Genomic DNA, 20,974 nt, shown 5'->3' on the forward strand with positions numbered 1-20,974 from the left:
AGGTAACAGCCTGATTTTGTCTCTTTCCTTGGAACTGCTGATGTCAGTAAGGCAATGAGTCAAGGCCATCCTAAAAGCCTTAGATAATTTAAACCATGTTTAGAGAGAGTCTCCAAATTTCTAATTTCTGAGGCTCTGACATCAGCCCTGGGAAAACAGGATAATTTTACTCTGTTGATAGTCAGAACCAATGTAAACGTGGGGTCGTATCTTATCTATGAACAGGCAAATAATGTATGGCACACATAGGTCTTGGTGTAAAGAAAAGTGGTGGGGTTTGATCTCTACACGTAAGCATCTAAGGGCTGTAATCCTCCGAGAGGAATGTCATTATACAGCTCAAATCCCATGACAACAAACACCGTTACAACAGAGATGTCTGTATAACAAAAACCCTTTCAAGCTTTGGCTGACAGCCCACGTACTTCAAGCAATATTTGATGTGAGACTTGGAGTTCACAGTAATGGGAATTGACCTATATTTCCAAAGGTAAGATTTGAATGATTCCATCTGTAACTTCCATCCCACGATACCATGAGTTGCAGTGATGTACAATCTTGAGCCAGGGGTATAAAAACTAAGGACAAAGACAGAAGCAAAATCAACCCTGTTCTTGAAGGGTGAAATTCCTTCCTTTCACTTGGGGAACCCTTAGGGAAAGGAGAAGGCCTCTGACCCAACCCTGAAATAAAGCAGACCAGGGCAGGTTTTGGCCTCATCTCCCTGAGAGGCGAGATGGAGTATAGCCCATGAAGACAGATGAACTGGGCTCAAATTTCTACTCTGCCGCTTACTAGCTGGGTGAACTGAGCTATCTCTCTTAACTTTTTGTGATCCTCAGTTTTCTCATCTGCAAAACGATACTAATACCATCTACTTTTAGAATTCCAGCAAGAATTAAATGAGATAACTATGCAATGCTCCTAACATAGAGCCTGGTACGCAGCATGGGCTCCAAAAAGGTAAATTCCCTCCCAAGGCCTCCCTTTCCCTCCAAGACTCTGAGTGATGCAGACTGTTCAAATGAAGTTAGATATAAGACCTAGTGAATGGAGTTAAAATACAGAGTCACAAATACGGCCTGGTAAAGATACTGATCAGAGGGAACACCGGGGAAAAGAGGGCAAATGGTAGAAGAACTAGGCCAGGCATAAGCAGCTACTTGACTTAGAGAAAGGTCTTTTTGGCTAAAGTAGGACACGTGTAACCAAAAGCTAAAATGCACGTAACAAGGCATCGTAACAGTAAATGAGCTTTGATCATTATGTCGGAGGTCATTTCGAAAAATGCTGAATAAACTGGAATCTGCAGGCACGTTTTCCTAGTCAAGGATGAACTGTGGTTACTGCTCTCAAGCCCTGGTTTACTGCCTCCGGCCTAGTGTTCTGTGGGTGCCATTCTAGATGGTGGGAAGGCCCTTCTTTGCTAAGTCCTGAGCTTCAGCCCATTCATTATCCTGCCTTTGGATACGGTGAAAGTATTAAAACCAATTCTAGTGTTCTCCATCTGGGAACCACGTAGGTAAAGAGTTAAGGAATATGATCAATGAAGAGTCCCAGCATTGCCCTAATTTGTGATGTTTTTAATCCTCTTGATTTTTAAATATCTAATTTTCCATTTTTCAAATTATGGGACAATCAAGTATGTGATGACAAAATTCTTAAATATATTCTTTTGAAAACACTCTTGGTGTTACATGATAGGTTTTGAGATAGAAAAGGAGAGTCCTATAAACACAGGCATGTCTGTTCACCTTTACAAAATAGATATGATCTAGGGGTTTTAAAATTTCTTAAAAGGTTCCAGAAAGTCCTATCAGACCTCAGTAACTACAGGGAACAAGAAATGGACCAACGTTTCTCAGAGTCAGAGAACATCAGAGTTTTAACAATGACTTAGTCCTAGCCCTTCACCTTGACAGTAAAGAAGAGGCTCAGAGAGTAGTACGCGCTGATGTTCATACGCTCAACTAAAGTGTGTGTGTACAAGCCGAACAATGAGCTTGCAGGAGCTCTTGTGAGAGGCAACAGAGAAATAAAACAACAGGCCAGACAGAAATACCAAGGGGCAGAGAAACAGCAACTGTGAGACCCACAAAGAGATGTAGGAGCCCTGGGTACGAAATCCAAGAGATCAAGACCGGAGAAAGAACAAAATTACTAAAGCGAGGTTAAAACATGGACAGAGACCAAATGGTAGCAGCAGAGGAGATATCTTAACTGAAGTCTACAAAGGGCTTACAAAGGGTGACTCCAATACCCAGAAGCTTCAACCTGGACAGAGGTTTCCGGCCTCTATTTTAATAACTGTACCCACCCCTGCAGAATCATTCTCCTCTTAAAATGGAGGCAGTCACAGCCCCCAGATTGTACGCGTGAATCTTACCACTGCTAAGGGCGTAAACCAGAGGCATTTTTGAAGGTGTGCTAACTATTTCAGGCCACTAGGGTGCTACTTCCCGCCCCCAAAGGCACACTTCACTTAATGATCTCCATTTAGACCCCAAGAATTAATGTCCCTCCTAAAAGTGTACCCTTTATTCCTTACACCAGTGATTATCACTGTTTATAAGGTACTTCAAGATCCCCACAGCCTATGGAAAAGTGAAATGCAGCTGTAATTACACGGGCAGTAACAGAAAGGTAGGGGTAGAAAGAGCTCGGCTCCTCAGAGAGGCAAGCCACTGCCTAGAAAGTGACCTCAGGGAGGAATCACGCGCCCGGACGGAGGCGCGGCCGCGCCGCCCCCCCCTCCGCTTCCACCTCCCCGCATCCCAGGCCATCTGGTCCACCTGTCCGGGAAGCAGGCGGGCGGGGGGTCGCGGGGAGGGGGCCGGCTGGCCGCGGGGCACAGGGGTAGCGGGCGGCTCTCCCTCGCCCTCCTCCCTCCCGCGATTCCCGGGACGCCCAGGCGCCCTGCGCGCCCCTGACCGCGCGCGCGCGCGCCCCACTATCTGTACCTTTACTCTGGGGAGGGTTCTGACTCCGGTCCCGGAGGACGTTGATCTGGTAGACAGCTCCGTAAGGCTCAAAAAGTTCTTTCAGCTCCTTTTCCGACCAGGACCGGGGGATCTGTCCGACAAACATCTTAATGGCATCTGGGTCTGGTTGGTCTGAGTGATCCAAAGCGCCGTTCATCTTGTTGGCTGTGCCGTTACTGTCAAAAAGGGAAGCGGGAGCCAGAGTTAGGGCTGCAGGGTGAGGGACAGGAAGACAGAAAATCGGGGGTGGGGGCGGGGAGGCGGAAGAGGAGCACGGGGCAAAGTGCCTAATGAGTCGTGGAAACGTGATGAACTAAAACAAAGCACAGGCACCATTAGGTTGCTCCTCAGCGGCAGCGGCGAGAGCTCTCACTGCAGGCTGCTGTTCAGTATCGCCGCCCGACCCCGGGCGGCGCCCTGCCGGCTGTCACCCGGGGCGTGGACATCTTGAAACCCGGCTCGGGAGGCAGCTGCAAGTTAAGAGCAGGTCTCGCTTGGCTAGGCTGCCATCAAAGCATCCACAGCGTTATCAGCCCCCACACTGGCTCTCGCGTGGAAAGAAAGGCGGGGCTGGATTTCTGCTGGCTTTCCCACCCTTCCACCCCTTTGGGGAGGTTTTTGGAAGAGAGGAGAGAGGTGGTAATAATAAAGTCACATGAAAAGAAAATGAAACACTCGGCAGTCCGTCAGATGACTAATGCAAGATGCTGGTGATGAATTTGCAGAGCGCGCGAGGCATCCATGTGTGCATCAAATTAGTATGTTGTTGCTGCTCAGAAGGGAAAGTGCTCCAGCAATGCGGCTGGGTGCAGCCGATTGGCTGCCCACGCTGGAGAAAAGGGCCCGGGCGGGGAGGGGGCTCCCATTTAAAAAGCACGTTGTTTATGGGACCCGGGCACAAAGGGTTTAATTCAGAGAGGCAAAGGCGATCTCAGAATTGCCTGCTTTGTGCCGGGAGGAAAAAAGAAAAAAAGCAGTCCCAGAAAGTTGAGTTCCCGCTAAAGGACACTGAATATTTCAAATCTTTCACACTCCGTAAATTGCTCTCTGTATATCTGACATCCAGATGTTGCACTTGAGTTCTAAACAACCATACGTTTGGGAGAGAAAAGAGGAAAGTCTGCCTTTTCTTCTCCTAGCTTCAGTAAATATTTGGGGCCGATACAAAGGGCAAGACCATAAGCTTTTACATATCAATCCTCCTTAATGCTGTTTCCCAAAACCCTTATTTGAAAGAGACAATGCTTGTTTAGAACGTGCAATTCCAGTCACCACCATGTAAAAGGATGATGAAAGTGTTTATGTTTTACTTGGATTCCGCCCCCACCCCATCTGAGCTGCAGTATATAGTAAAGCAAAACCACATACCCTCTGTCTCCCCCGCATACCCCCCCATGCACCCTAAACCCACCTACTCTGCCCAGCGAAAGGCTGAATGCCCTAAGCAGCATCCATCTGCAGTACTGTGCTCTTGACTCCCAGCCTGTGAAAATACGGTAAAATGCACTTAAACTCGGCAGACGTAGAACCTACAGAGCCTTGTCCACGACTGTCTCTCAACCCCCAGCCTCCAGCCCAGAAGGCAGAAAGAAAGGGCCACATGGACTAAAACTTCACTGCAGATGGTCACTTCACTGTAGCCTCAGGGTCACAGTAAGATGGTTTTCAAAGGCTTCCTTATTTCAATCAAAACCCATCAGAGCACCTTAAATTTGCTGTGAAACTAGGCTAGTCCTGAGCCCTTGGTGGTGGTGGTGGGGGGGGGGGGAGAGACACTGATGGCTAACAAACAAACAAACAATAAAACCTATGGAAAGGAGAAATCCTGAATTCAATTTAATCCCGAGAGGAAAATGATGGCAAATACTCTTCACTAGGTCCTGGCTTCAATTTCTCCTTCTTATCCCCCAATTCACCACTCTGTTTTTTAATCCTTGAGATAAGCAATCAGACTAACTTGAAGTGCTTCCAGAGCTTTCTCTAATCAACCTTATTGTCATAAAAAATGTTCTACAGTGTTGAGCACAAAGTCTTCCCTCAACAATTTAGGTGTAATGCAATGCCTGCTTAGATTAGAGCGCGGAGCATTTAATCTCGTTCCTGTGCACCTCTACTGCTTTTCAAATCGCCCTCTGGGAATTCAATAAACACTTTAACCCGTGGAGCCCGGCTCGGGCAGGGCGGAGGTGGCAAAGGCCCACGCAGAACAGAATGTAGCATTCACAGCTCGCTGACAGTGTGGCAAGACTTATTTCTGGGACAGGAAAGGCTTGTGGTTACCGCTGTTGACAAGCAGCTAGAACGAAAAGAGGAAGGCGTTGCCACAGGTCCCAGCTAACAGAGAACGGAAGTTCAAGAAATGGGGCTCCTGCCTCTCGTCTGCACAAAGCGCGGTTAAGACAACTGAGGGGTCGGGCAGCAGCACACTGGTCCGGATATCTAGAGCAAGCATTCATGGGTCTCCAAACGAGGGGCCGTTTTTACTTTCTCAAAAGATACACCCTCACCGAGGTGCATAAAGGAAGGGACGCTGCAAAGAGGGTTTACGCCCTTTGGTCTTTATGTTGGTATGTGTTTATAATCCCCGTCCCCCCGCCAGCCATCCTTCACAGGTGCCTTTAGATCTCTTGTACCCTGAGGCAGAGGCGTGTTGGGGCTCAGGGTCTGAATCCTGGCACTACCGCTTCCTAACTGTGCTGCCCTGGGCCTCAGACTCTTCATCTGTAAAATGGTAACAAACTCCACCTCATATAGTCATGTGCTTAGTACAGGACGTGGCCCCGGGTAAGTGTCTAATAAGTGTTAGCTGTTGCCGCTGTTCATCTTTTCTGTGCACTTGTGATGCACTAGAAATGAATGAACATCACAAGCCTACTTTTCAATCCAATTTTTTTCACAGTATGGACTCAAACACAATTCATATCCTAAGTAATAATAATAATAACAGGCATGTTTCAGCGAGCACTTATATGCCAGATACCACGCTAGGTGCTTTAAATACATTATTTCTAATCCTTATAATGTCTCTATGAGAAAGTATTATTTTCCAGATGCAAACGTCTAAGAAATAAATTCCTTTTCTAAGATTACCGGCTTATACACTGTAGAAGTAGAATTCGAACCTGGGCCCAATGGGCTCCAGAGCACGGAACATTTCTAAACCATCACGTGGCCACGTATTGTATCAGGTCTGCTTTGGGCTGAAAGTGAACAGCTTATGGTAAATCTATGAGAAGTCAAGGCCAAGAGCAAGACCTACTGGTTCCCTGGAATCACACTGCCAAGTAACAGGCGGCACTATTAGGAACACATATACGCATCTCTCCTCTTTCTGTGTTGGAATTAGGGTGCAAAGGACTGAACTTAAGAGTCCATGAAGGCTACCTTACAACCTACATTTTCTCCATAATCGTATAACGTGTCTCCATCTCCACTGACTGCCTCCCTCTCTATTCCCACCGGATCACATCGATGAGCACCTCTCATCCGTATCTGCATCCTTTCCCAACTACCTGCCCATTTTGCAAACAAATGTTCCAAAGATTTGCATCAAATGCTAAGAGCATGCAGCCCCTTCCCTTAAGTAAATCCAACTATGTCTGGCTGTTACACAAATTCAAAATAACACATCTGGGACTTCCCTGGTGGTCCAATGGTTAAGATTCCACGCTCCCAATGCAGGGGGCCCGGGTTTGATCCCTGGTCAAGGAACTAGATCATCCCACATGCTGCAACTAAAAGAGCCTGCATGGCACAACAGAGACCCGGGGCAGCCAAATCAACAACAACAGCAGCACATCTTCCAGATCAAAGCATCAGTGGTCCTACCCCACTTGATGACCCCTGTGCTGCTGAATCCCACGCCCTGGACGCTGACGGTATCGCAGCAGCCTGGGTGACTCTGTTCTCATGTGTGGGAGCTCCTCCTCCTTTGGACTCCCAACTTTCTTCCCAGCTGATACTCATTTCTACCAGAGACTTACTGACTTCTTTTGTCCTCATGGGGCTGCAAGTGCTGACACTTCTAAGGAAGCCAGAAATCATGTCTAACAGTTAAACCTTTTGGAGGTACTTGCCAGAGGCCACAGCAAACCAATTCGATCTACACAGAGGCGTAATTATGGGAACAGATAACCTAACTCTCAGTAAGATCTTCTATTTACTGGAATCTGATCTCGGGCTTAGAAAATTAGACTAGTTCCCTTCCCCACACTCCCTAGCCATCCTCAGCCTCCAGGACAGTGCAGAAATTAGGTTCAAATTCAAATATTTATTGAGAGCCTACTCTTTGCCAGAAAACTTTGCCAGGTACAGGACACACAGCATCACAACAGCTCCAAGAAGATGGAATTATTATCCCTGTTTTGGAAATGAAGCAATCGAGAGTCATAGAGGTAAAGTGACTTCTTCAATATCACACCCCTAAGAAGAGGTGTCTGCAGAATCTGGACACAGTACGAAATAACGGCCAATGGTTACTGCTTAATATCCCATGAACTCGGTTTCTCTAGGGTGATGTTTCCCTTGGACTCAGTGGCCACTGGCAGGCCTGAGACACAAGCCATACCTCTCTGCTGGCACCTCACCTACAAACTGCAATACTATCCTGGACGCCAATTCCGCTTTTGCTCTTGGCCAAGTGCCAACGATCAGGCTCCCCCAGGACAGATGCCATATGGAATTGGACCACGAGTTAGAGAGCGCTGAGCCAGCGGGCACTGGTGGTATTGGTCTCAGAGCCAAGACGAAAATATAATGATGCTGGGGGAGAAAAATGATGGTGCTTACTCTTTGCTTTCAGCACTGGCACTGACCTACTTCCCTACTCTATTTTCGAGTAAAGAGAACTAGACCAACAGAGGATACGCAAAATCTTCTGAGGTTCCTCTAAGCAGAAAAATATTACAGAAATTACAATAATTGATTCAATGTATTCTTATTATTGTTATTATTTCCAGGACACAAGCTTTTATGAGGTCCAGTGAATGCAGGTTTCTTTTTGGAGAATGCAAACAAAAGAACTGATATTTCTATTCTTTTATCTTGCTCTCATTGGACAGCAACCTTCTGCATTACATCTCCATCTCCCTTATCTATACAAAAGGAAGAATAACAAACTTACAAAATGGGTATGAGAAATGCCAAGTGGCTATAAGTAATTTTATAAAAGTTGAAAAAAAGGACATCAAATGCCACCTTCAGAAGGTATACAAACCTGAAAACATCACAAAAAGGTGCCTTGTCTTGGAAAAATTTTGAATAAAAGATAGCTAATCTCCTTGGTAGTTACAAATAATCTTATTACTCCTATAGTTTTTAATCCATCTTACTTTGGTCCTTGGAATATCCTGCGTCAGTACTGCCAACTGTGTGCGATGATGGGAATGTTCTATAACCCGCGCAATCCAACAAGGGAGCCACAAGTTATATGTGGCTACTACACACTCGAAGTGAAGTTAGGGCAACTGAGAAACGGAATTTTAAGTTTTATTTTACTTGAATTAATTTAAACTTAAATAGCTCTAAATGCAAATATAAGTAGTTTTTTTGTTTGCTTGTTTGTTTTAAAGACAAATAGGAGTTGAGATTCACCAAAACATTTCATCAGATAGTTGTGTTGGGAAAATAGAAACGAAGGGCCCGGAAAATGACACCAATGCTTGAGTCACCCGAGAGCTAGTCAGTGGGCAGTGGGCTGGCTGGCCTGGGTTCTCGTCTTGGCTCAGCATTCAATTAACTGTGGGATCCCAGGCTAATCATGTAATCACTCTGTACCTCAATTTCCTCACTTGTAAAACAGAGACACAACAGTTCCCATCTGGTTGTTAGTTTCTCTAATTCTGCGAGTGGCTGAGTGGCTGGTCGCTCAGGGCTTCTGCCAGAGAGAATCCTCTCTCTCAGTTCGCGCCAATTCTTCCTAGTATCTCAACTGCAGTCAGCAGACAGGCCACTCTTTCAAAGGGCCCGGGGACCATTTTTTAATATCCCTTGTACTTAAGTAATAGCCCATGAAGAAACAGGTTTTGTGTGGCGATCGCAGGAAACTCTCCAAGGCTGAGCTGCGTGAGGCACAAGCAGGAAGAACCTGGCGATGGGCCTGGTGGCGGGCAATGGGATGGTGTGAAATTCAGTAACGTTAACAGCCTGCTACACTGTCCCTGTTGTTGTTGCTTACTATTTAAGAACAGAATTCTCTCCTCGATGGATTGGCAACGTGGTGCGAGGGGTACAGCATCAGCTCTTTGTCACTCTGCTACTCGCTGGGGATCAGAGAGGGGCCCTGCTCCAGAGTTGCAACCTTCTACTCTAAACCTAACCCTCTCCATTTAAGAAGAGGCATTGGCTGTCATCCAACCTCGAGCTCTGGGAACTGCAGCTCCCTTTGAAAACACACCACTTCGGGGTCACCATGAAGAACACCTCTATCTCCTGTGCCTGCCTTTCAACACGGCACCTCTGCACTGCACCGATACAGGTGCATCTCCATCGGCGGGATCCTGGTGTTAGATTCTGGGAGACCTAACGAAACTCTCTGGATATCAGCTTACTCAGCAATCACGATGAAACCAAGGCCATTCCTGTATCTACCTGGAAGGTATGGACATAATTTCTCACATGCAGCCAAAGTTCTGTGAGTCATGTCTCCACCAGCAGAGGTTATAGAATGGTAACAGGATGGGGCCCTCAAACTTGGAGGTGAGACTTCTGCAGATCAGCTGGTGAATTCACAGAAGATTACATAGATCTAATAAGACCCTAAGTCGCTGAAGGAGGCAAAGCCTCTCTCCAAATGGTCAAATTGTCAATAAATTAGTTGGTGCTCCTCTGAAGAAAAGTTCAAGTTTCCTGTAAGTACGCACACATGTAACATCTTCATCCCTGGGCTTTGACAAAACTTGAAATGAAATGAAGTTTATTAAGAATGGATAGCACATCGATTTCATTCGCAGATGACTAGGAAAGCACGCATTTGTGATGGGCCTTGCACTGGACGGCTGGAGTTAACGCAGGATTGCATCTGGATGCAGGTCTAAAAGTTATCCATTCGATTACCGGGGTAAAATGTAACCCTCATTCGTAGGAAATCATTCCTTCAGAAAAGGCCTCACAACACGGGTGTCTGGACTCACCAAGCGGAAACATTAGCTTATCTCAACCTGACTGCGAGTAAAAAGCAAAAAGCTAGAAAACCCCCCCAAAGTAGTAAATATGGAGGCATCCAGGGGGTACCTGAAGGCTGACCACACACAGCCCTCGCTGGGAAGGCAGTGAGGCATCAGCTCCGGACAGCCCCCGCCCAGGGAACTCATTTCCTTCTGTGATTTATCAGAAATCGTTCCGTGGACTGCAGAGCAGAAGGTATTTGTATGGGAGAGTTCTTTAGATGAACTTTTAGAAATGGCAACAGGGAAATAATCATCACGCAGAAGATCTATATCAGGCTTCACCTTTTCCAAGTGCTGCTGGAGCGCACGTTAATTAATCCTCCCACTCCAAGGGCCGCGGTCAGCGCTTCTGCCCCCACTGCACAGATTGAGCCAGCGGTGGCCGGGGTGGGGGGTGCACTCGCTCGGGGCGCACACCCCTTCTAGGTGCCCCCAGGCTGCTTCACCTGCCCACCGCTAAATGCTGCAGAATTCACCTGTTTGCTTGGGCAAGCACTTGCAACTGGCCCTTCTGGATGATGGAGAAGACACTGGCTTGGCCTCCGTTAAGTAACTGAACCCGTGAATCATTATGAAATGAAGACGGGTGTGAGGGACAACTCAATACCGGCCCTAACTTCCCAAACCGAACACTAATTCTTACCTGAAGTGTCTCTCCCCTATTCACGTCCAGCAGCAAGTGATGAAAACGAGGGATGTATGTTGAGAGTGACGACACAGCTCCTGGAACCCTGCACCTGGGCTTTAGCAACTGTGCTTTTCAAGGCAGATAACTCCTGCTTCTACTGCTGCCTACAATATTTTGCCTCGAGTTACTTATGCAAGAAAAAGAAAGCAATCGGGGCGGATTCACAACACTCTCCATCCACTGAAGAAATACTGGTAGTGAAAGTGGGTGGTTCACCTTTGTGGGATTTCAACCCCTACTCCTGCCCCTGCCCTGCCCCCAAAGGTTATTTGCACACAAAGCCGTTTTCTTACTCAGGTATTCAGGACTTGTCTTTTGTCAGGCACGGTGCTGTTTTTTTTTTTTATAAACATTTTAAAATTTAATTTATTATTATTTTTTTGGGGGGGGGGAGCTGCGTTGGGTCTTCATTGCTACACGCGGCTTTCTCTAGCTGCGGCGAGCAGGGGCTACTCTTCATTGCGGTGCACGGGCTTCTCATCGCGGTGGCTTCTCTTGTTGCGGAGCACGGGCTCTAGGCACGTGGGTTTCAGTAGTTGCAGCACGTGGGCTCAGTAGTTGTGGCTCATGGGCTCTAGAGCGCAGGCTCGGTAGTTGTGACACACAGGCTTAGTTGCTCCGGGGCATGTGGGATCTTCCCGGACCAGGGCTCGAACCCGTGTCCCCTGAATTGGCAGGTGGATTCTTAACCACTGTGCCGCCAGGGAAGTCCCATGGTGCCGGGTTTGAAGGAGAGAGAGTTGAAACATATGTAATTTATGCCCTTAAGCCACTAGTAGCCACTGATCAGAGTCAGCCATATGTACAATATAGAATCAAACCACAGAACGCTAAGGCCCAGAAGAGAGCAGTATACACGGGCCCGCCGTCAGCCAGCCAGAAGGGATACATCTGGCCTTGGGGACTGGCATTCAGCATCGTGAACCATGCCACATCCTCGTGGTCCAATTTGCCCATGGCATCTGCAGTAATCAGAGCCACAGGATGATAAGCTATCCCTGAGTTGGCAGTGAGACTGAACGGAAACCACTGCAGCAAGGGAGCTGGGCCTGGAGAGGAAGTGGCCACAGGTGTCTCCCATCCCGTGGAGCATACATTAGAGACAGGGGACCTGAGCCACCTGGAGAAGAGTGCCACGCGGACCCATGGCTGGACGGCCGTCACCCGCACTGCTGACCCTTGAGCTCGGGGGACAGCCCAGGGTCCCACCTCTGCTCCCAAGGCCATCAGCTGGAAGCCCATTCCATCCATGAAGCCCTTCCAGGTCCTCTTTTCACCCTGGCCTCTGGACTATCTCCTCTGCTGTCACCCCCCTCCAGCATTCCTGTCACTCACTATTACTCTCCTTGGTCTCGTCTGATCAACCCACCCATCTGACCCTCTCCAGCGACAGCTGGCAGAAGGCTCTGGCACCACCTGGATCTCAGCACCTTTACAAATAACCTCTTCCCGTCTCCCTTTCCTCCAGCTGGGTTTCACGTTCAACTTCCCTGTTTTTCTTACTGCCTCAAACTGCCCCCTGCTCCACCCCGGATCCAAGACCAGGAATAATGTCTTACACAGAACACGCACATGACAGAGTGATTGCTGGCCTGCACCCCACCCCTCCTCTGACTGTTGAACCTACGGAAACTGTCATTAACTGAGCCCCCAATTTGGCACATGGTGAGACTGTGAAATTCCTGAGGACAGGGATGTCTTAATCATTCCCTCAATGCGCATTTCGGAGGTGACCCCACCATTGAGGCATTATTCAAGGTGCTGGGGATAAAACACTGAATCAAATCAGGTAAAACTGCCTTTATGGAGCTGCTATTCTAGAGCAAGGCATAAAACGAGCAAACTAAGTAAATCTTCTAAGAGATTGGAAAGAGACCATTTCAATGGAGAAAAAATAAAGCAGGAAAGGGACATGGGAAAGGTTGGATGCCAGGGCACAATTCTAAATAAGGCATTCAGAGAAGGCCAGCACGGTGCCTTGAAATCAGTCTCAGTATAACCTCAATGCATATTTTCTGAATGAAGAGATTTCATACAGCGAGAAGTCTTAAAAGTTGTCAACATTCAATCACACACTACACAATCCGTCACTACGATCATAAAGAACCACGTTATCCCACCTGGAACTGTTGTATTGAATCTGGGGGTCAATACACCTATAACCAACGAGTTACTGAGTCAGGCCTGTTTTCCCTGAAATGCCCACTGGGTCCACTTGTCCTGGTGCAGGCACTGTCCGAACTCTGACTACTCTGATGATAACATCGTTGCAAAACCGTTCAGGGGGCTCTCCTACTTTGGACCAAAGGACCAAGATTTCACTGACCTTTGTGCTGCCCTCGGATTCACAACTCTATCTATCCTTCCGTTAAATATTGATTATCTGTCCATTCATTATTCATTTCATCATTTATCAATGGCAAAATTTAATCTCAGGCTGCTCTTTCCTCAACCTGCCTCTGGCCTACCTTCCTCAGTCATAAATGATGTGTAATCAAGGAATACAACTTAAACTGAATGCCAGTCTCAGGGATGCAGCCAGCAGTAGAAGGGTGGAAGATGAATGCAGAGGGGATCAGTAATGCTGCTGTTTCCTTCCACTCACCTGGAAAATCAAAAGCTGACAGTTAATAAGAACTAACTATGTCATATTAATGACCATAGTTTAGATCAGAAAACAGAATCCATTTGTGAACAAAGATGTGTATTTCTGTGCACTTGCCATTTATGAGGTTCAGATGTACTTCTTTTTTTCTGATAATGCCTTCAACTCATGATTGTGAAATGCCAAAAACAGCATACCAAAAAAAAAAAGGCCATTAGGACTTCCCTGGTGATCCAGTGGTTAAGACTCCGTGCTTGCAATGCATGGGGCGTGGGTCTAAGATCCTGCATGCTGCGCGGTGTGGCCACAAAGAAAAAAAATAATAATAAAAGTTTTTTTTTTTGTTTTTTTTTTAAAAAAGGACACCAGAGCAGTCAAAACGTATTTCACAAAGTTTCTGGCCTGATGTTTATGCCCCTTAAGCCCTTTGGGGGAGCTTCCCAATCCTTTACTCAAAGATTTCTTGTTTTACGTTGGTAGGTAGCTGGGGCTGACTTACATTCTCCAGGAGTTCCCAAGGACAGCCGCCCAGCGGAATAATTAATTTGTGTAACGACTATCATGTCTCGTCTACAGGGTCACATTATGCTCAACAAATTCTGTTTAAGAACGCAAGGAAGTATATAATGCATTGTTAGGAAGAATTCCTTCCAAATAAGAACAAAGAGAATCACTGCCCTTAAGGATCAGCTTTCAACTCTACTACAAACTTACCTAATCAGACTGACTCCCCTACCTGGGGGGGCTCCAGTAGCTGAGATCTTACTTTCTCATTCTAACACAGCTGTGAGCATCAAAACTCAAAATCTGTGGACCATCTAATTTGCCGTCGTCACATGCAGCAACCGATTTTGCTGAGATGCGTTGACTTTGGGGGAGGGGTATTAATTTTTATTAAGTATTCTGCTCGATTTTTTTTTTTTTTTTGCGGTACGCAGGCCTCTCACTGTTGCGGCCTCTCCCGTTGAGGAGCACAGGCTCCGGACGCGCAGGCTCAGCGGCCATGGCTCACGGGCCCAGCCGCTCCGCGGCATGCGGGATCTTCCCAGACCGGGGCACGAACCCGTGTCCCCTGCATCGGCAGGCGGACTCTCAACCACTGCGCCACCAGGGAAGCCCTCTGCTCGATTATTATCTGCCTGTTTTTTGGCTGGGAGAAGTGAGAGAGGTGGGTGAGGACTGGGGCAGAGATGAGTCGTTTCTCTTGTGGGAGTTGGTTTTTCCAAAGTAAATTATGTTTGTTCCCTGATCAAGCAGCCAACTTTAATTCTTTCTCTTCAAGACATCACAAAACATGACGCTTGAGGTTTGAAAATGAGAAATAAAGGGCACATATAATAGATGATTGTGTTATCATTCACGGGACTAGCCATGAATTTTTTAGATCTTTCTGTCCCAACATAAGAAAAGGTGCTGACAGGTTTTAAAGGGATTGCCCTAAATTCCTAGATAGCAGTCCAAAACATGTGCCTCTCTGATAGTCTGCTTAAAGCAATGGAAAAAGAACTTTGCCAAGTTTGTGTAATTACTTGAAGATGACCTCCAGAATTGTATGCATGTCAGCTCTTTGTGTGTTTCCCTATGAGCAAACATGCTGGCTTGTCATGCTACGAAACTCCATTTCAAAAGACAAAGTCCAAATGACATTCCACTTTGCTAGTTTTTAAATCTCTAAATCACTTCTTAAGATGAAATCAATACCAAAGACCACATTCTGATTCGGAAATCTATAGGCCTTCTCTCTCTCTCTCTCAGCATGTCATAAATTCCATTTAGCATCTTAAATCACCAATTAAAATAGGCTTTGACATTTAATTTGCTTATTCCCTAAAAAAACACACCATCAGCTCTAACACCCTAAACAAATAAGAATAGAAATAGGATTATGTGCAAAATTATAAAGGCTGTTATTCCACGAGGCTGAATATCATATCAAAATTCCCCATAGCTGATTTTTTTAAAAGCCATTTCTTCATTTTTTGACACTACATCTGGCACAATGAATACAGATGATCATTTGTTTATATATCTGTCTAACTGCCTCTCCCAAACACAGCCAGATGGAGTCTTTCAGAATCAAATTAATTTCAGATTAATTCACTCTGGACCCACTCCAGTTCCATGACTCCTTGCTTTGAAGCACCAACCAAACTGATGGGAAGTCATGAACTGAAAAGAGCACAGGTTCCTCGATATCAAGGGGGAAAACATGACACAAAGCTGGCGTTGCCTCCGTGTCCAGAAAGTGATCCATTCGGGCACCACAAGATGCCAGCCTAAGGCCTGGTCAACACTGCACAGTGTCAAAAGCATCAAGCAAGAATTTCCTCCTGGATCCAAAGAGGATCACGGTTAATATTACATCTAATATTCATAACGCCTTGAGAGGATGACAGTCAAAATGAGCAACCTAATTACTAACACGAGAACCAGGGAGGTCACGGTAAACTTGCCCGTCTCCGCGGAGCCAGGTGGGCCACTGGACTCGGGAGAGTGAATTCTCAACGCCCCAAGTGCAGAATCTCTATCTCGAGCTGTAGCTACTGAAGGAACCATCACAAAACGTAACCAGGCTCTGCTTGCTGTCAATCTCGGCGGATGCCTTTATTATCATACTTGTTTCAATTGCAATTTGGGTTTCCATGGAGACACAACAGTCAGCTCTAGAAAATTATAAGATAAATGTCAGGCAGTGATAACAGTGTTAATGAAGCTTCGGTGACAAGCAGCTCCGCGCTTCAAATAATAAGCTTATTTCTATTAGCATATGTATAACCTGTCAAAAAACCTGGGAGAGAATATTAAAAATTAAATATCAATCTATCTACATTTAAGAGAGAGCGGGGAGAGACCCCTCTGGAGTGGCTTAAGTTTGGTGGGTCAACTTGAACAAGAAAAAAGAAAAGTAACCACTGCTTTCTTGGGAAAATGAGGCACCAGTCATGGCTCTCAATGATGCTTTAGCTGACATCCAGAAATGCCTTACTTCATCCAGCAGTGGAGAGAATTTTTTCTTAAAATGTGGTTAAAGTAATCCCTTTTGTTTCTGGAAGCTAAGAGCTCAACTCACTAAGTCTGACGGTGACAGACTGTGAGCTTCAGAGACACATGCTACAACCAACCTTATGGTAACTGGATGGATGCATCCCCCTCTCCTGCTCCCCTCCCTAGGTTGCTGGATAACTATAATTGGATTGCTAGAATTCAGAATCCAGAACTATCCTTGACTAGTCTACAGCCAAACATGTACCACTGAAACTTTACCAAGAAGTATCTGTCAGATCACAAAAACAAAAGGACAACTATGGATTTATGTAAGTTGGATGCATTCCGAGTACACAGATTAATACAGTGAGATGGTGAACAACAGCACAGTTCAAGGTAAGATTCCATAAAAAGAAACGGAAGGAAAAATAAGTTTCCTTTTACTTGGAAAAGATGATTTAAGAATGGAACAAAAGTTGTATGTTTTCTTCATGAACATCCTCATGGACCTTGAAAAGTTAAAAGGGTAACAATTCTGCAAATCAAAGTCTTTCTAGGAAGACACAAGAAAGACCTGTACATATAAACTTCTCCTTCACCGTTCATGCTCTCTGAACAATCCCTGCCATAGTGCCCATTATTATCTGATTCACTCCACCATATTTTTGTTCATTTATTTAACCGCTGTTCATCGAGTGCCAGGCACTGTGCTCAGAACACAATGATGAGTAAGACACTGTCCCTGCCCTCACATTTCTCATTGCTTAGTAGCTTGTACAACTGAATATCCAAGGTCTTGAATAAGGTGTCACAATGTTCTCTTCTGTCCAAAGTTTGGTCCTTATTGAAGTGACTACACAACTATGCTTTTCTGGGGTAAGGCAACGCTTTTTGCCACACCTCTGCATTGGGAACAGCTGGCTGCTGAAATCCTGTCTTTGTCTGGATCACTATAACAAAAATACAACATAGTGGGTGGTTTATAAACACCAGACATTTACTTTTCACGGTTCTGGAGGCTGGTAGTCCAAGATGAAAGTACTGGCAGATTCAGAGTGTGATGAGAGCCTGCTTCCTAGTTCCTAGATGGCCGCTTCCCCCTCTGGCCTCACACAGTGGAAGGGGTGAGGGAGCTCTCTGGGGTCTCTTCTATAAGGGCACTAATTCCATCATGGCGGATCCACCCTCATAACCTCATCACCTCCCAAAGACCCCATCTACTTAATACCACCACCTTGGGCGATAGGTTTCAACGTATGAGTTTTGGGGGAGAAACATTCACTCCACATCACGCTCCTTAACCACTCGTAACTCCTCTCCCTTCTCCCAGCTCCTCTCTTCAGGAGGAAAATTAATGGCGTCAAACCCAAGGTCTAGGATATAACTGGACCACGGTGCTAGGGTAGGAACTTTTGGTGCAGCTTTTGAAGAAGTTACAGGTGCTTGTTTCCCCAGAGAGGGCTGCTTTTTCTCTTTGGAATGCTCCCTTAACTCCACATGGCTGGTGCCGAAGGCCCTAGGGCTGCCCCCCACTCCCAGCTTTGCAAGATCTAGCATGGCAGATCCAGGAATGGCTTAAGCTAGATGCTCTGGTTTTGAGAAGAAAGGCAATCCTGAGTTTCCTAAGAGCTTCCCTACATTCTTTCCTCCCTAACTGAATTCACCATGAAGATGTGAAGACCCAAGGATTCAAGTCAGGGTTTGGTCCAGAAAAAACAGCCTCCGGCCTCCTTTTAGGTTAAGGCTTAGCTCATAAGGCACTAAGATCTTTCAGCTCTCTTGTGGCCAAGCTGGTTCTCTGAGTCAGGGGTCCCATACACAGTGTCCCCCGGGCATCCGTCATGGTACATCTGCAGGAGTGGTAAAGCTGACAGAGGATTCCAGAGCTCAGAAGCCTCACTACCTCACTCCACTGCAAGGAATTAATGTATCCTTACCTCAAGGCAAAATAATGCAAAACAAGCCAAAAACTATCAACCACAACAACAAATCTCTATAATACTGTGACGTACTCTCATACTCCCTGGTTTCTCTTCCTGTTATCCCACCCATGACATGAAAAGATATGAAAGGAGAAACAATTCAAGAGCACACAAAACCCAAAACACTAGCAACATAATTCTTTAATAGGGCCAAAGTGGTCCTCTGAATCCAGGGGATATACAGGAAGAGTCATGAGGTTTAAATTTTATAACTCAACTGGGACTGTGGGACTTGAGATCGATAACTTTTCAGTTGTAAATCAACTCCTAATACTATGTTACTAAAAACCGGGTGAGGAAACATCCATGGTCAAGGAGACAGAGATTATAAACAGCATGCCTTCGTCTCATTAGTTAAATATCCTTTTACCCTGTCAGAGTTCATGATTAGGACTCCTCATTTACTTTTCCCCCTGGAAAAACGTTGCACAACTTCACATCACTCTTGTAAGGTCTTGGGGAGTCAAAGAGAGAAGCTGAAAAGTCACCTACAATGATCACTGTGGGTGTTTTTTAATTGTTGAAATAATTACTGTTATCTTTAATAACAGCAACACAAAGCATATCACAATAGTTCTTCAATTTTAAAATGACAGCTCTAAACTGGGGCAACCAAAATTACAATCATAATTTTCCAGAATTGACAATATTTGCTAAATAGACTCCTTGAGGAGAAGGACATTATATACGTGGGAAATAAATAGGAGATGATAATTCGAGTGTGGCACGGCTTTAAAAGGGAGTTCAGAACTGAAAGCCGAAAACAAATTGCTACCTAGGTTTTTCTTGTTGTTGTTGAATGTTGCGAGGTTTGACTACATATAGGCAGCTCAGCTTCGGCTGATCTGCAAGGCAACCATGATTTGAAAAGTATCTTTTAGATTCTAGGGTTGTATGCTTGTTAGACAATGGCATAAGGCAATCAAATCCAATTAAATTGAAGAGGAATTCCTGTATCAATGGAATCATTAAAATATGACCATGAAAGAAGCCTTTCCAACAATGCAGAATGGACAGTAAGTTCCTCTAGGACCTGGATTGACAGGGTTCATGTTCATATGAAAATGGACACACTTTACTATGCTGGAAACATGCACGGAGTTAGTAACTGTGCCCAACAATAAAGATGAGAACCATGGAAGGTGTGATACCTGGGATCTTGCTTTTAGCTCCATGCTTACTTTGAAAATCACGATCTGTTGGTTGGTTTGTTTCTATAAGGCAGAATGAGGGAAAGCAAGACTACTTGGAAAGATTTATGTCTTATCTTACTGAAACCGACAACAAAATAGAAACACTACCGATACTGAAACCCAAAAATGCATCAAGGGCAGGAAGATACAAAAATATTAAAAATCACCACCCAAATGGCTCTGAAAACAATTTTAGCTCCCCTCCCTGGGTCATAAGGTACCAATTCTGGAAATCACATTTCTCCTGGGAAACAGAACTGTGTGAGGTTTCGTGTGCACACAGTCTTGTGAATGTGAACAGGAGAAAGGCAATTGTCTGGAAATCCGCTGACTAGACAGTATACACCTGAGTGAATGGACACCTTAGGACGGAAGGTATTCATATGGCGGGGGGTGGGGGGCAAGATGATGAGGAAACTTCCTAATTACGTACCTACAACCCCACACATGCTGTGACAGCAGCTTGTTTTTGAGGCTTCCACACAGAGGTTTCATTAGCAACCCAAAGCATCGTGACGTCAGTGGGCAGCTTGGCAACGTTCCACCCCTCACACAGGGACTGTGAGCGCAGAGCATGGAAAGATCCAGAAATAATAGGAATGCCAGAGGTGTCCTGAAGCCACACTGAGAAAGTCCAAACCCTTGGTGTTCATTTCAGACACTGCATCTGGAAATCCCACCTCGTCTGGCCACGGGGCTCATCTTCATGTGTACTGTATTTAGAAAGAATTTGTTCTCGGGGCATTTTCATCTAGGTGCCCCAAAACCTCAAGATCTGTGGGTTCAGCTGTGTGGGAAAGTCAAGCCTCACCAGCTGATGAAGACGCAGGCAATCTCCTTAATATGCAGGTTAATAATTTAGCTGTGGGTGGGAGGGACTGGAAATCAGCAGAAGGTTCCCTCTGGTCAATGGGTCACTCGTGATAAATGGGTTCTAGCTAGGAGTCAGTTCACCTGTGAACCGGGAATGGTAAGATTTACTAAGCCAGTTTTTGACTTACTAACTGGTCATTATTATTGACAGGTTACTAGGGCTGTTTTGGGGGTTGTTTTTAAGACAACAATTGCTAACAGCAAGGGCAACTGGCTTCACTGACTGGAGGGAGATACTGCCTTTTTTTCCCTTTTCTTAATTAACACCAACATTCAAAACCCTGACAGAGATTAAGGGTGAAATAAACTATGGAATCACTTATGTGTGAAACCATACGTTATTAAAACTACTCTAAATGGGTCCTTAATCTAAATAAAGATGGCCATTTTAGGAAGCCAAGCATCTCAGGAATCAGAAAGGACACAATGTTATTCTGACCCAAGACATCAACAGTGTACCATTTTGCCACCCAGCCAGAGTATCAATTGTCCTAGACTCTT

At 45.6% G+C, this 20,974-nt stretch overlaps 1 protein-coding gene across 21 annotated transcripts in view; it reads right to left on the minus strand.

The window, feature by feature from the left end:
* Positions 1 to 20,974, minus strand: part of CELF2 (CUGBP Elav-like family member 2) — a 526,008-nt gene that overhangs the window by 165,626 nt on the left and 339,408 nt on the right. For 14 of the 21 annotated variants that reach the window (XM_029237418.1, XM_029237419.1, XM_029237421.1 and 11 more), the window contains one exon: positions 2,961 to 3,157. In XM_029237418.1, coding sequence (XP_029093251.1) covers positions 2,961 to 3,157 — 197 coding nt within the window. Of the gene's footprint in view, positions 1 to 2,960; positions 3,159 to 3,314; positions 3,739 to 10,790; positions 11,134 to 20,974 lie in introns of those variants that run through there. The other 7 variants (XM_029237438.1, XM_029237432.1, XM_029237427.1 and 4 more) reach the window with 5 other exon arrangements.

Source organism: Monodon monoceros, unplaced genomic scaffold, assembly GCF_005190385.1.
Source record: "Monodon monoceros isolate NGI ecotype Baffin Bay Population unplaced genomic scaffold, NGI_Narwhal_1 Super_Scaffold_21, whole genome shotgun sequence".
Classification (NCBI taxonomy): Eukaryota; Metazoa; Chordata; class Mammalia; order Artiodactyla; family Monodontidae; genus Monodon; species Monodon monoceros.